The sequence below is a fragment of the Rutidosis leptorrhynchoides genome, chromosome 1, assembly GCF_046630445.1.
Source record: "Rutidosis leptorrhynchoides isolate AG116_Rl617_1_P2 chromosome 1, CSIRO_AGI_Rlap_v1, whole genome shotgun sequence".
NCBI lineage: Eukaryota > Viridiplantae > Streptophyta > Magnoliopsida > Asterales > Asteraceae > Rutidosis > Rutidosis leptorrhynchoides.
This window is the reverse complement of record NC_092333.1, coordinates 195999785-196016443: the sequence shown is the minus strand read 5'-3', so window position 1 is coordinate 196016443 and position 16659 is coordinate 195999785. Positions and strand designations below refer to the sequence as shown.

Below are 16659 nucleotides of genomic sequence, written 5' to 3'. Positions count from 1 at the left end.
ATATGTTAAGCTAAACCCCGGGGAACTGAAACCAACTCGAATGGCAATCCAACTAGCAGACCGCTCTGTTAAATTCCCTCGTGGAATTTTAGAGAATATGTTAGTAAAAGTCGGTACCCTAGTATTTCCGGCTGATTTTGTAATTCTAGACATGGAGGAGGACACACGTGTGCCTCTTATATTAGGTCGACCTTTCCTCAATACCGCTAGAGCTATGATAGATGTTCATGGGCAGAAATTGACCCTTAGTATTGAGGATATGAAGGTTACCTTTTCCGTTGACCATGCCTTGCAGTACCCCGAGTCTACTGATGATCAATGTTATTATTTGCAAACCGTAGACACGTATTCGGAGTTATTGCAGGAATTTCCAGAATTGCACGGTACAGGAGAATGCATTTTTGCGGAAGGTGATGATGAAACAATGGTGGAAGAAGTGGAGATGTTGACCACTTTGATGGCTAACGGGTATGAGCCAAATGATGAAGAGTACAGAAAGTTGGATTTAGGGAATGAATACCGATGTAAAACATCGATTGAAGAACCTCCCGTTTTGGAACTAAAGCCACTTCCAAGTCACTTGGAATATGCTTACCTACAAGAAGGTTCTGCTCTCCCGGTGATCATTTCATCCGAACTCTCTGTAAGTGAGAAATCTAAGCTTGTTTCCATGTTAAAAGCCCATAAAACGGCTCTAGCATGGAAAATTCATGACATCAAGGGTATAAGTCCCTCTTATTGTACACATAAGATATTAATGGAAGATAACTATAAGCCGTGTGTACAAAGACAAAGGCGACTCAACCCCAATATGCAAGAAGTTGTTAAGAAGGAGATTGTAAAACTCCTAGATGCGGGTCTTATTTATCCAATTTCGGATAGTCCTTGGGTGAGTCCGGTCCAATGCGTGCCCAAAAAGGGTGGCATGACCGTTGTCACAAATGAAAACGACCAATTAATTTCTACCAGGACTATCACGGGTTGGAGGGTATGCATTGACTACAGGAAATTAAATGATGCTACCCGAAAAGACCATTTTCCCCTTCCTTACATTGATCAAATGTTGGAAAGATTAGCGGGAAAGAATTTTTATTGTTTTCTTGACGGTTTCTCGGGATATTTCCAAATCCCTATAGCACCCGAGGACCAAGAGAAAACGACCTTTACATGTCCTTATGGTACTTTCTCCTATCGGCGTATGCCTTTTGGCTTATGCAATGCTCCTGCTACCTTCCAAAGATGTATGGTGGCTATTTTTCATGACATGATTGAAGATTTTATGGAAGTATTCATGGATGACTTCTCAGTCTTCGGTGATTCTTTTGACTCATGTCTTAAAAATCTTGAGCGTATGTTGATTAGGTGTGAAGAATCAAATCTTGTACTAAACTGGGAAAAATGCCATTTTATGGTAAAAAAGGGAATTGTATTGGGTCATAAAATTTCTTGTGCAGGTCTTGAGGTGGATCGGGCTAAAGTGGAAGTAATAGCCAAATTACCACCACCAACGAATGTGAAAGGTGTTAGAAGTTTTCTGGGGCACGCCGGTTTTTACCGGCGGTTCATTAAAGATTTTTCCAAAATTGCAACCCCCATGAACAAACTTCTTGAGAAGGACGCTCCATTTGTCTTTACGGACGAGTGTCTTACCGCCTTTAATCTTCTTAAAGCAAAGCTCACGCAGTCACCGATTCTCATATCGCCGAATTGGTCAATACCATTCGAACTTATGTGTGACGCCAGTGACTTTGCTATTGGTGCCGTCTTGGGGCAAAGAATAGAAAAACATTTCAAGCCCATTTACTATGCTAGTAAGACACTGCAAGGAGCCCAACTTAATTACACTACCACCGAGAAGGAACTCCTTGCAATCGTCTTTTCGTTTGACAAATTCCGATCCTATTTGGTGCTAGCAAAGACGGTTGTCTACACAGACCACTCGGCATTAAAGTACTTGCTTTCTAAGCAAGATGCTAAACCCCGTTTAATACGTTGGGTCTTGCTTTTGCAAGAATTCGACATCGATATAAAAGATAAAAAGGGTGCCGAAAACCTAGCTGCCGATCACCTTTCTCGACTTGAGAACCCGAATCTTGGGGTTCTACATGAGACCGTTATCCAAGATAATTTTCCTGATGAAAATCTCATGAGAGTTGAGAAAATTAATGATCCATGGTTTGTAGACATTGCCAACTATCTTGCGGGTGGATTCCTAGAAACCGGTATGTCACACCAGAAAAGAAAGAAATTCTTTAGTGACTTAAAATACTATTTTTGGGAACACCCATATCTCTTTAAACAGTGTCCCGATGGGATAATCCGTCGGTGTGTTTCAGGAAAAGAATGCACCGAAATTCTACTTGACTGTCACCTTGGTCCAACAGGTGGGCACTTTGGTCCCCAAATCACGGGGAAGAAAGTTTACGAGGCCGGTTTCTATTGGCCTACAATATTCAAAGATGCCTACGCTGTCTGTAAAGCTTGTGACGCGTGCCAACGGACCGGTCAAATAACTAAACGGGATGAAATGCCTCAACAAAGCATCCAAGTATGCGAGGTGTTCGATGTTTGGGGAATTGACTTTATGGGCCCCTTTCCAAAATCTCACTCTTACCTCTACATACTTGTCGCCATAGATTATGTTTCTAAATGGGCGGAGGCAAAGCCTCTACCAACAAATGATGGCCGAGTAGTGGTAAATTTTTTGATGGAGCTTTTCTCTAGGTTTGGCACGCCAAAAGCTCTTATAAGTGACCGGGGCACCCACTTTTGCAATAAGCAAATGGAAAAGGTGTTGAAAAGATATGGAGTAATCCATAAAATTTCGACATCCTATCATCCCCAGACGAGTGGGCAAGTAGAAAACACCAACCGGTCATTAAAACGCATACTAGAAAAGACCGTTGGTGCTAATCCAAAAGAGTGGTCAAACAAGTTATATGATGCATTGTGGGCTTTTCGCACGGCCTACAAAACACCGATTGGAACAACTCCTTTCCGTATGGTATACGGAAAAGCATGCCATCTCCCGTTGGAGATTGAACATAAAGCACATTGGGCGCTAAGGGCATGCAATTTGGATTACCAAGAAGCGGGTCGGTTACGTTTGACCCAACTAAATGAATTAGACGAGTTGAGGCTTGAAGCCTATGACAACTCTCTAATTTACAAGAAAAAAACCAAACAATGGCACGACAAAAGATTGAAACGTCCAAAGGAATTCATGGAAGGCGATCGTGTCCTTGTTTATAATTCCCGTTTCAAGTTATCACCCGAAAAGCTTAAGTCCCGATGGACCGGACCGTTTGTTGTTAGAAAGGTGTACCCTTATGGTACAGTCGAAATGGAGAACGGGAAAGGTGATATTTTTAAAGTGAATGGCCACCGGGTCAAACACTACGTTGATGGTCCCCTGGAAATTGAGGATGAGGTTAGCCTCAACTTCAAGAAAAACGCCTAAATCAAAACGGGGACGAGTTTGGTGAACGACTCGTAAAAAAATGGTTCACATTTGTAATTAGGTTTGTATTGTGTGTGCTATAAATTTTTGTTTGGTACAAAATGATTAACGTATGACCCCGAAACGCAAACGACTCAGAAAATCAGGTCAGTGAGTTTTAGTGTTACAGGACGTCGTCCCAATAAGCTAGACGCCGTCCCATTATACAAACCGGGACGCCGTCCTCCTGACCTAGACGCCGTCCCATTATACAAACCGGGACGCCGTCCTCCTGACCTAGACGCCGTCCCACTCTAAAGATCAAGACGCCGTCTTGTATCCCGAGACGCCGTCTCGAACCACTGAGTCAGAAAAAAATACGCGTTTTAAACCATATCCCACTCATTTCTTATCCACAAAACACACTCTTCTCTATTTTTCTCTCCCAAAACCCGAACCACTCTTCAAGAACCCTAATTTCTACCTTAATTTCGCGATTTCCTCTTCAATTTCAAGCTTCAAATCATGAACTTTTTGGTATGGATACTCCATTTTTACACTTTTCTTTATCAATTACTTGAATTGTATGTCTATATCTATAAATTGGTGAAGGATAAGTGTGGGGTGTTTGATTTGCATGATTATTGTTAAGATTAACATACCTTAGTAGTTTAATTGCCCTTAATGTGTTTATTTTGCAAAGATTATATGTTTTAAGGGTTTGTTCATGATTCTAGGGTTTGTAGAAATTAAATCCGAATTTGGGATGCTTAATTTATGATGTTGAGTTTATGTATGATGTTTATGATTCTTGTGAAGTATATGATTGTGTTGGTGATGTTGATGTCCACTTGGCCAGGTCATTTTTGAATGTTAGTGAATTTCTAAGCATATTTTTGAATTGTAATGAATTTATGAAATGTGTATGCTTGTTTTTCATTTGTAAGGGCCTGTTGAATCAAATTAATGGAATGGAATGCCATAATGTATGATGTTAAGATGGTCATTTGAGCTAAAAATTATGAAAATTGTATTATGATTTGTGATGAATATGATTAGAATGCAAAGTTAATGTTATGACCTATGACACAACATACTTGAATCTTTGAGTCCTAAGTTTGTGCTACATTGTGAAGTTATGATTTTCAATTTTTTTTTTTTTTTTTTTTTGAAGGTGTATTAACGAATTCATGTTGACTTTGGTTGACTTTGGTTTAAAATTGTGAACATGCACTTTCGTTTAAATGAATCATAATGCTTTTGAACTAGGAATTGAATGATGAAGTTCTCCTGCTACTCGGTTATGTTTTTAGCTAACATTAACACAACGGTTTCTATGTTCTTTTGGTTTGGTGTAAAATGTTTTGCAGGGACAATCAAGCAGAGGAGGACCGGCAAAAAGAGGAAGGACAGCAGGTTTAGCTCCTCCACGACAACCACCACCACCACAACAACAACATCATTCATCATCGTCTTCCGGAGAAGAAGCGGAGGAGGATCTAAACGATCCTCGAGTTTGGTTAACACATGTTCAGAACGATGAAGACTATACGGAAACATTTGAGAGAATAAACCGTAGGCCGATTAATGCAACTTGGTATTTTATCTGGGGGCCATTGGAAGAGGCGGGCATGCACCGACATGTTTCTAATTTACTCGCCATTCCTTACGGTAGAGTAGTCACCCACGTTTGGGAACAGGTTTTTAGCATCAATGAACCAATCTATCCGGTGCTGCTTAAAGAATTTTACTCTACCATGCGGTTTAACAATGTCAGCGATTATTTATCGAATGAGTTTCTACAGTTTCGTCTCGGGGGCCAAGATAGGGGTATAAGCAGTTTACAGCTTTGTAGAGTTCTGGGAATTTTTGAGGAATTCACCGATAATCAGTTAGGTGAATATTTGCGGGCTTCTGATTACGTTGGCCGGCATGTTTTTGATGACACCTCTTATTGGCGCAGAATTTGTAAGCCAAATATTGCGCCTGCACATTTTAGATCAAGCAAGCACAAGTACAACGAAATCGCAGCTCGGGATGATAGGCTGCTTCATCGACTCATCGCATGCACGTTTAATGCGAGGATTGAGGGTAATGAGAAGGTGAAAACATTAGATTTGTGGATTATGGATCAAATCAAGCGGGGTTCCTATACCGACATTCCTGGGCTAATCGGTAATTATTTCCTTGCCATTGCGACTGAGACACGGCTACGGAAGCCACTTCTGGGAGGCCACTACATCACCCGAATTGCCCGACATTTTAACATTGATTTCAGTAGATTACAGGAGTACACGAGCGTAATGAAACCATTAAAAAAGGTTTTTTATATTAATGCTGAAATCATTATGAAAGATAGAAATGGGCATTTGGTGCAGGTGGCGCAAGTGGCAGTGGTGTTCAGCAAGAGCAACGGCAGGAAGAGGAGGCAGAAATGGAGGCACAGACTAATGTGGGTGAACAGGTTCCGTGGCATCCGTCCCAATCAAGTTGGGACAGTTTGGTTGGTAGTGTTAATAACATGAGGTTGAGCCCGAACGAACAAAGGATGCACAACGATCGAATGTGGGATAGTCAGCAGCGAATGGAGCAACGACAGATTGCTCAAGTGCACGATCAGGGATGGATGAGTTATGGTATTGATTGGAATAACCATAACTCAGAGTTGTTTTATTCCAACCCCGAGCAGTACTATGGGACGACACGTCTGACACCCCAATATTACACGGATCCTCAAAACCCACCTCCGCCTCACCCGATTTATGATAATACCGCTGCGTTGCAGGATGCTCGGAACAGATTTGAGCAGCAATATCCACAGGGACGCCCGTACAGAGATGGTTCGGGTAATTATTTTTGGCCGTTTGATAACTAGGCCTGCGTGCCTATTGGATCATTTTGTACCTTGTTTTTAAACTATTTTATTTGTGTGATGTATTTTGATACAATTTCGGTTTGTAATAATATACTAATGGTGTGGTTTGATAAACGGATGTGGTTGTAAAAACACCGTTATTTTTATTGTGATTTGTGTGGTTTGTTTATTTGTGCAGCATGATTGAACTTCAAAGACTGGCATTAAGTTCAGCGACATTTGATATTATGATGTGTGTATGATGATAATCGCGGACTAGACGATGCTCTTATGCTGGCAGTAAGTTCAGCGGCATCCGTCTACATATTCCACGATTTACAGGTTAAAAATTGAAAATTTCTACAATCACCCTATCACTTTGCCCTCTAAATTTAATCCTTTTTGTGATTTCATGCAATGAGGGCCTTGCATGATCTCAAGTGTGGGGTGGGGAATAGAAATTTATCGGGAACTCGTAATTTATCGGGAACTCGTTTCACAAAAAAATTAAGGCGTTTATTATAAAATTTTAAAATTTTCATGTAAGCCTTAAAAACGATTAAAAGCCCAAAAACCACGTTATACACATTATGGTCTTAAAATCTAGAAAATAAATGTTGGTTTACATTTTAAATTATTAATAGTCTTTGAAGTTGCACTATCATTCAATTATTTGAATGAAAATCCTACTAGTTTAGTAAGCTAACTTGTAGGTCACTTGTACCAAAACGAGTGTAAACCGTGAGAGAGCGGTGATTGTATAGCGTGGTCGGAAACCGGATCTCGCGCCAGATCGAAAACCTTAAGGATGATCCTCATTGTTTTCTCCTAACAAGGACAATGTTGCGTCCGACCACCTATTTTAACCAATAGGATGTATCTGTTCCATCCTCAAGGAAGTAAAGTCTTCCGAATGACACACTTACTGATTCAATTCAGAAGATGTAGTCCAGACCAGTTGTAGGGTGACAAAAACTCTTGAAAAGTCATTACTAACATCGACTGGAAATCTACCAGGCCTCAACGTCAAACAGGGAAACTGGTAGTCAAGGTTTGTCTCAATGAGGGGGATTAACTAGTAAAACGGGGGGGCACCATGTATACACAAAATGTTAGTGATTTATCAGATCCCCGGAAGGATAACCTCCAGAAAGGTAATATATCAGCTTTTAAGCCTGATGAACTTCAATCTTTATGATTGACTTAACGGATTAGATGATTACCTCATGATTATCGATGATATCCGGACGTAATGTGTATCCTCCTAAGCACATTATTTTCTACCGACATCTCGCGATGTTAGGTACCGTGGGAGGGATTGGCTTGACCAATAGCGGGAAACCCGCACTCATTTTTCAAAATTCAGAAAATCCGACAAAATCGGAAAATGTGTCTAGTATTAAAAACTAGCATGATATTTTCAAAACCATAAAACGTTTTCATCAAGGTCCTGATTTCCCTAGGATCAAATTTTTCGGATACTTGGCTCTAATCTACCAAAAATGTGTGTGTGTGTTTCCATTGTGTATAAAGCGTGCGTGTGATTTCAATAAAAGTGAACTATACTTAAAGCGTGTTTTTCCATTGTGTATATAGCGTGAGTGTGTTACTTAAAGCGTGTGTTTCATATAGTGTGAGTTGTGTTTCATATCAACGTGTGTGTTTCGTATGCTTCGAGTGATTCATGTAATGTTTGTAATCTATATTGTGTGATTATGTTTGATATTGTTCTACGTTGTAAAGAAAGAATTGCTTGAGGACAAGCAAGGTTTAAGTGTGGGGTGTTTTGATATTGCTCCATAACATCATATATATCTATCGCAATATCACTTAAAACGCTCTATAATCGAAGATAATGAAGGTGATCTACAAGTGATAAGACAAGATGCGCGAATTTGTATCGGAAGAATGATTTGCAAAGAATTTTGGTGATTTATGACATTGGTCGATCCCGATACGAGTTAGGGTCAAGATAGCACTCTAAAATGATAAAACAAGGCTTCCGATATGTTAGGGTTCGTCCAAATGAACTAAAATTAAAAAGAAAATGAAACAGTGCCTAAAAGCCCACCAGGACGCCGTCTAGTTATTCGGGACGCCGTCCTGGCCTTTGAATTGGGACGCCGTCTAAGGGAACCGGGACGCCGTCTTGCCCTTTATACCGGGACGCCGTCCTGCCTTTTAGGACGACGTCCCGTAGTAGGTGTACCCGACTTTTCTGCTTTTTACCTAATTTCTCCACTTTAAAGGTTCATTTTTGGGACTGTTTCATAGGAGTTACGCACCAGAGAGTTTTAGAGGCAATTTTCAGGAGCTATTTGGAGAATTCCAACCTCTTTGAAGAGGCTCAACATCAAGGCATCATCCATCAACATCTTCTTCATCCAAGAACTCTTGTTCTTGTAGGTTATTTACTTGTTCTCAGCAATGATTTCAGTTAATAATTTGATTGTATTGTTGTCTGTTACCATGATTGTTGGCTAGTTTCTATAATGTTTGTCTAGATTAATAACCAAGGTATTGGATGTAATCTTATTGATTGAATGTATTATGCGTGATAGATTGAAGCTTGAATTGAGAACCATGCTTATTGTTGTTAAAACCATTTGTATCTAGTTAATTGATATGTTGTTGATAAAGAGAACTCTTGTTGATGTATCATATTGATTTACAATCAACTTGTCTTAGATTGATTGTATGCTAAACCGGACCAAGGGGGTAAACTAGATTAAAACGGTTAAACAAAATAGGAATGAATTGTGTAGAGCGAACGCAAAGACAATTGTTATTCAAGTCTTTGATCTTGTTGATCAACTAGTCACAAACGAAAAGATCTAAGTAATAGGGAACCCTCGCTTAGTAATTCTAGTTTGAGTACTTGCTAAAGAGAACTCTTGGCGAGTCGATTTAGGTGATTAGCATACTTATAGTTATTTGATTACAAATACAAAAACTATAGTGAAAAGGGAACCCTTGATCTTGTTATTGTATTTGCGTGTTTATCCGAGAGAACTCTTAGTGAACATATTAGATAACTACACACATAATTATTCAATCAAGGCTTAATATCTAATTTACATCCAATACTGAGGGTAAAATATCTAGATAAACATTTCATCTCTTTGATTTAATTCAAAACTATCTTACTTGCTTTATTTGCATTTATTTGTATCTTATAAACCAAAAGACTAAAAATATTGTTTTTACATTTAACCTTCTTTGATTTGGCTAAATCGTTAAAACAGCCACAAAACATAAAACTTGTACTTTTACTTTAATTCACTTAGTTAATCATAATATAGTTTCTAATTCTAGTTTGACTGATATAACTGTCCTTGGAACGATACACGGAACTAAACCAGTTTCTATACTACTACACGATCGGGTACACTGCCCGTTAGTGTGTAGCAATCTTAAATCGGTATTTTTCCATATTATTTCCATACGATAATTCATATACCACTTTTCGCACATCAGCGACGTGTACCTTTATATATGACAAGACTCAAATCAATGAAAAATAATCCAACTCAATGTGTAACTTATTCATTTAAGTGTTTTGGTCATTTGCTCATTTAAATCAAAGTCTCGTTGTTTACTAAAATACGTTTAATAATATCGAAACGTTTTATATTTAATTTATACATTAACGCGTTTGTAAAATATATATATATATATATTCTTACTTAAGAGTATAATTTTGTATATCTTATATATAATTGAAATATCTATCTAATTATATTTCAAAGTTCAAAACGTTTAAGTAGTAGAAAATAATATGTCGTATCACGTTTTACATTTATATATATATATATATATATATATATATATATATATATATATATATATAATTTATGATATAAATCTTTAATTAGTTTCTTAAAACCTATGAACAATTTATCTTATAAGACGTTTCACTAATAAAGTTCTTTAAAAATTGTTTTTGTACGTTTGAAACAATATTAAGTAATATGAAAACTTTGTTTTCCAAAACTAAGTATATTAAAGAATCATTTTGATAAAAAGGTTATATTAGTAGAAGTTGTTATATCGTAAAACATTTTAGAGAAGTAAGATTAAATATACTTTTCATAGGTTTCAAGTTTTTAACGTTTGTTGGTGCAACGTGATATAAAGTCTAAAGGTTAGGTAAACGTATAAAATCATTTTAAAGTAAAATGTCGATATCCAATTGTGTAAGTTATTTATATTCCACGTTCCAACTTTAAGATGAATGTCAAAATAGTTATCCTATTAAAATCACTAGGAAAATGTTGTAAAGCAGGAATTGAAATTCAAATAGGAATCTCCACTAATTCTTGTCTAATTCTCGTTAATTGATACTTTTGTTCTTACCTGTAAACGACTTTACCATTTATTCCGAATATCGTTAAAATGGACGATTTCTCAAATCAATGTGGACCTCTCAACAAAGACTCGTAATTATAATTCAATGTATCTGATAATTCGATCATTTGATATTATCTGTTAATTCCGTCGATAATTATTTTAAATATATTTTGAAACAAATACGTTCATGTAAAGTATTATGTATCTAATACTATGTTAATGTTTTCAAGTTATAACATATATACATATACATATTTAATCATATCCGTTCATATAATGGTTCGTGAATCATTGGAGTTTGGTCGGGGTTAAATGAATGTATGAACATAGTTTGAAATTCTTGAGGTTTAACTTAACAAACTTTGCTTATCGTATTAGAAATATATAAAGATTAAAGTTTAAATTTGGTCGGAAATTTCCGAGTCGTCACAGTACCTACCCGTTAAAGAAATTTCGTCCCGAAATTTGATTGGGATGGTCATGGCTGACAATAAGTATGTTTTCATGACGCATATAAGCTGAAGATTAGGGTTTTATCATCATTGAGTAATATGGATAAAACCATTTGATTTTTGTGAAGAGTACGAGTGAAGCTATTACCAAAAGAGTGAAATGAGTAGGTATAGATTCGTCATATCTTTTGACGTAGATAAGATTGATTTCCAAGTTCAAGGGATTCGGAGAAAATCTTCGTAATAGGATTTGATTCTTCGATAATCAAGAGAATTAGGATTTGCTTTAAATGTGATCATCTGTTTTGATTTCTTTGTCGGATATTTTACTATAAATCCACCTCTTTCGTTTCCTTTTAACTCACACCTTCCATTATTTCTAACTAATATTTTAAAGCATTCATCAATATGCTCCATCCAGTTCTGCTTCTTGATATATTCCTAACCTTCATATCGGTCATTCTTCTTTTTCATCTACCACCGGAAGAATCTATTTACTTCTACTATACACCTGGGTTTATAGTGTTTCTAGTTCTCCCGTGTCTTTATATTGCTATATGCATTGGCATATACGGTTTATAATTTCTGGGTGGTTGTTGGGTTTTATATCTTCCCTTATATTTCGATGTCCCTGCTTCTGTCTTCTATAATCATTGTCATCTTCAATTAATGCTCTCTTTTATTTGCTGCGATTTATATTCCAATTTTTTGTTTCGGAGCTTTGTCCTTTCGTTTATTCTTCTTGTGATTAAGCACCGCTTGTAATGGTACAGAATTCGCAGTTATGAATTTCGGAATGAACATTGTTAATGTTTTAGGAAGGAAATTGTAATGGCACGATCTTGACTTGTCAAATTTCCAGAATACCTCGGAAAAGGCCGAATCATCAAGAAATATTTTCTTGATATTTTAGAGGTTAAATAGAATACAAGAGTCGTATAACATGTCACATGATGATGTTATGATCTGTGAATCATCACGTTCCATTTAGAAACTCAACATGACTTACTGTAATATAATCATGTTGATCAAGTGTCATTATATTATACTAACTCATGCTTCAGCTCCCAACACTACTTCAAAAATATTCCTATTTTAAACTCGAATGTTTCAAAATTTAGAAACTAAAATAGTTTCTTTTATGAAATAATACAGATAGCGCGAAGAGGTAAATGATTTCAGATAAGAATAATTATTGTATTTTGTTTCTATACTAATTTTCTAGCTAGCATGGCTTAGACAAATAAGAACACAATAATAATTATGACACACAATTATCGGTAGTATGCCTCGAGTCTTATGCGTTTTTCTGGTGAGCCAACACACGGAAAAACTTGGTCAACTAGGGACATAACCTTGTATGAGAATTGCCTCCCACTAAAACCGCCATCTCCATTATATGCTCGGATGGGCCGCCTTGTGAACATCGTCTTCTTGATTTCAATCTTGATTGCATTATCTTACAAAATAACTATTCTATTTTCTATACTATTACAAATACAATATAAATAGAAAGACGACATGCAAGTCGTTTAATAAATTATTACATTCATCCCGAATAAATAATAAACACGACATGTTAGCCATTAAATAAATTATTACATTCATCCCGAATAAATAATAAATAGAAACATACAACCAAACATCCACACAGGGGTCTTATTGAGGCAAATACTACCGATTTCATACAACAATCACATACATAACAAATGGAGTGCCAAATATCCATTTTCATGAAACATGTTTCGATAAGGATTGATTTAAACACTTAATGGCACACAAAATAATCAATCATTGTTTACATAACTTATGTATGTATGTATGTATGTAAACCCACTTCATATTTGTAAGTATGATTTTCATGCCAAAACTATCCAAACAAACATATTAAGTGAATCAAAATATGTTGGAGATTTATTTACTTTTTAACAAGGCATAAAGTTTAAAATTAACAATTTTAATTTTCTCATTTCATGTAAAACATGAATATAATTTATGTACTTTATTTTCCTAAACATTGAATCTTTAATAGTCAACATGCAAGCTACTAATAAAATTTTCGGATTTTGGCAGATTCATATATGCAACTTTAAATGGTCATATCTTACTCATTTCTAATCCGTTTTCGATGATTTTTTTTTTCAAATTTAAGTTCTTTCAGTTAGCTGTCAAATGCAATTGGTCTCATACAATAATATTGAGTTTAAAACCCCGAAACAGTCCATCAAAGATGGACTGTCCAAGCTAAAAAAATATCTTAAATGAAAAAAATGAGTTTAACCCATTTTACATTTTGCCAAAATCCAAGATTCAAATTAGTATTTAGGAAACATAAAACATAGATCATGATACTTGTTTTGCATGTTTGTTATGCATGATCATCTCCAAGAATCATGCACAACGCATCCATCAAAACTAAATATCATAAGAAAAGTTTGCTAAAACTTGTACAAGATGGCTCTGATACCACTGTTGAAGTATGATACAAATTCAAAGCTAGCGGAAGCATTTTTAAAATACTACAAAATCATACTCTTCCACGGATCATTGTACAAAACTTTAGTAAACAAAACAAATTAATGAAACCGAACAAGAGAAGATTAGAATACAACCTTTGTAGCCTTCTGAAGATCGAATTTGAAAACCCCAAAGAAGAGTTCCTCTAAACGGTAGACACCCAAAGTTCCAACCTTGCTTCGATCTATACCTTCTACTTAACGGATATTTTCTTCTTCCTTATTTCCACCATAATCGAACCCAATTATATATTTCAAGTATTTTGGTTACTTGAAAATGAGAAAGATAAATAGCATTTTTGTATGTGTGTTTTGTATCTTTTGTAACCTTATATTTCCAATACCAAGACTTGGTATTATATATTACATAATTGATACAATAATACATCTAGTACAAATATAATAAACAAAGATTTGGAAATATTTGCAAAATAAAATCTTTATATAAAATAAGATTTACAAAATCAAATCATATTTTATAAATCAAATCAAATCTTATATCTTATATAAAATATGATTTGCAAAATTTAATCAAATCTCTACATATTTAGATTTGTAAGTATATGTATACACATAAAAAAACTTACTTAATTTATTAAACCATTAACTAATGATTAATAAATTAATTTTCGACTAGAAGGTATATCAAATAATTTACAATTGGCCTTTGTGTGTGACCGAATAGGATAAATGAACTTTTATTATTTAATGTCATGAGCATATCTTCGGAATATATGTACCACGGTCAAACCACGGTCGAACCGTAGCCAACCCGAGAACATATTTCCAACACGGAAGTGGTTTCGTACCAACTCTGAATATTGGGATTCTACTTTGGTAGCATTCTTCTTTTATCATTTGGGCGCCGTTATTCGATTTCGAGGATATCCCGCCTTTGATTTGTATTTGACATATGTGCTCTTGTGACCTAATCTTATATCTTCTATCATCGTTAGGCGTGATACCTTCGTTAGCGTAGCATCGTGTGTCTTGACGGGAGGATACACTATCATCAACGAATGACACCTCTTCTTGAGAATCCTTCATCTTATGCTTCTTTCTTTTGTGGTGTTTTGAAAGGCTTCTATGAGAAGACCCATTGCTAGAGCTCTCACTTCTATGACTCTTCTTAACCTTTTGTAGGTATAACAAGTACAATTGAAGAGTCACTTTTATGTTGCTTTGTGCCTTTGAAGGGAATGCATACCAAACCACTTATCTTCCTTTTTTATCCTTTTTGACAGGAGTTTCAACCTCACCACAATTGCTAGCCAATGATTATTCCAAAAGCTTAGGTCTAACAAGCCTCCGTTGCAATTGGCCTTACAAACAAGGGCCTCCATTGCAATTGACCTTACAAACAAGGGCCGAATATTGAAAGAGTAACATTTAGGGGGATGCTATTCAAGTCAATACTTCCTTAGTCAATTCTAATCCAACAGCTCACATTTCCTCTCACACGGATCGCCAACGTGTCTAATTATCCAACCATCCAATATGAAAACGCCAATTTTCAAAAAATGTAAGTCTCCAAAAATCATTTCAATAATACCTTTACCGCTAAAATTTCCCCCAATTCTCCTCATTATATAAACCCTAACTATACCTAATTCACAATCACACACACTTTGCATTTCAAATACATCCCTTAATCTATTAATCTTTCTTTTGCTATTCGAATTTCAAAGTCTCAAATGGCCCGCACTAAACAAACTGCCAGGAAGTCCACCGGAGGAAAAGCTCCGAGGAAGCAATTGGCGACAAAAGCCGCCCGAAAATCAGCACCGGCTACCGGAGGAGTGAAGAAACCGCACAGATTCAGGCCAGGAACCGTAGCGTTGAGAGAAATCAGGAAGTATCAAAAGAGTACCGAGCTCTTGATTAGGAAATTGCCGTTTCAGAGACTTGTGAGAGAAATTGCTCAGGATTTTAAAACTGATTTGCGGTTTCAGAGCTCTGCTGTAGCTGCTCTTCAGGAAGCTTCTGAAGCTTATTTGGTTGGACTGTTTGAAGACACTAATTTATGTGCGATTCATGCGAAGAGAGTTACGATTATGCCGAAGGATATGCAGCTTGCTCGAAGGATCCGTGGTGAGAGAGCTTAGGGTTAGGGTTTATGTTTGATTGTTTATGTATGTTTCATGCTTTGTGAAACTGTGGTAGATCTGTGGTTGCTTTATTGTTTAGATCTATATTATCGTTCTATGTTTTATGTTGATGTGTACTTGTGTAGTTTGGAAATCAATGAAAATTCGAAATTAAAATTATCACTTTAGTTTTTTTGATTCTATTACTATGTATCATTTTGTGGTTTTAGTTTAATTTTCAATTTATTTTATATATTGTGTAATCTGATCTGTAACCATACATGGTTTGATTGTTACTTCCCTGTGTGTTTTCATGTTTTACATTACATCAGTTGGTGCGTATATTGAACAAATATTCTTGATTATAGAATATAGATCATTAGATCAAACTTCAAACTTGCATATGATACTTGAAGATTATTTTTTGGCACTGTCTTTTAGTTCTTCAAAGTTATTACAGTATCTAATTCAGAACAACTGTTAAGACTGAAATTAACCCGGCGTCAAAATACTCCCCTCATCCCACTTGGCAACAGCTCTGACGCCCTTGACGCCCCTAACGTGGCGTCAAAATTTGACGCCCGGGGCGTCAGTCGAGAATTTGACTGGTGTGTCAAATGTGTGTCAGCCAATCAGATTTTTTCAAATATTTTTATATATTATTAATTAATATATTTTATACCCAACTACCAATAATATTTTACCACATCACCCATTCACAAATTCAACCCTCAAATTTGACACTCTCCTTTATTTAACTTCATCTTTTGACCTTGTCACATCACCAAAAAGTACATCACTTGACTTTGATGTCACCGCCACGGTTGGAAACAGTCTAATTGACTTGTTCACGTACATATAAATTACCCCAGTTACACCATTTTGTAGATCGTAGAATATGAATGTTTTGGCAGTCAACTACTAATGGGATGATTCGATGAACATTGAACAAAAGAGTTGA

The 16659-nt window shown here is 36.2% G+C and overlaps 1 protein-coding gene across 1 annotated transcript; it reads left to right on the top strand.

Annotated features, from left to right (window-relative positions):
• The first annotated feature begins 15193 nt into the window (after positions 1-15193).
• LOC139867778 (histone H3.2-like) lies at positions 15194-15868 on the top strand. Its single transcript, XM_071856135.1, has one exon. The coding sequence runs from the start codon at positions 15306-15308 to the stop codon at positions 15714-15716; it is 411 nt and encodes a 136-aa protein (XP_071712236.1). The 5' UTR covers positions 15194-15305; the 3' UTR covers positions 15717-15868.
• The last annotated feature ends 791 nt before the right edge of the window (positions 15869-16659 follow it).

What these genes read in the sequence shown, in the direction of transcription:
- LOC139867778 (XM_071856135.1), top strand. Translation starts at nt 15,306, where the DNA reads ATGGCCCGCACTAAACAAACTGCCAGGAAGTCCACCGGAGGAAAAGCT.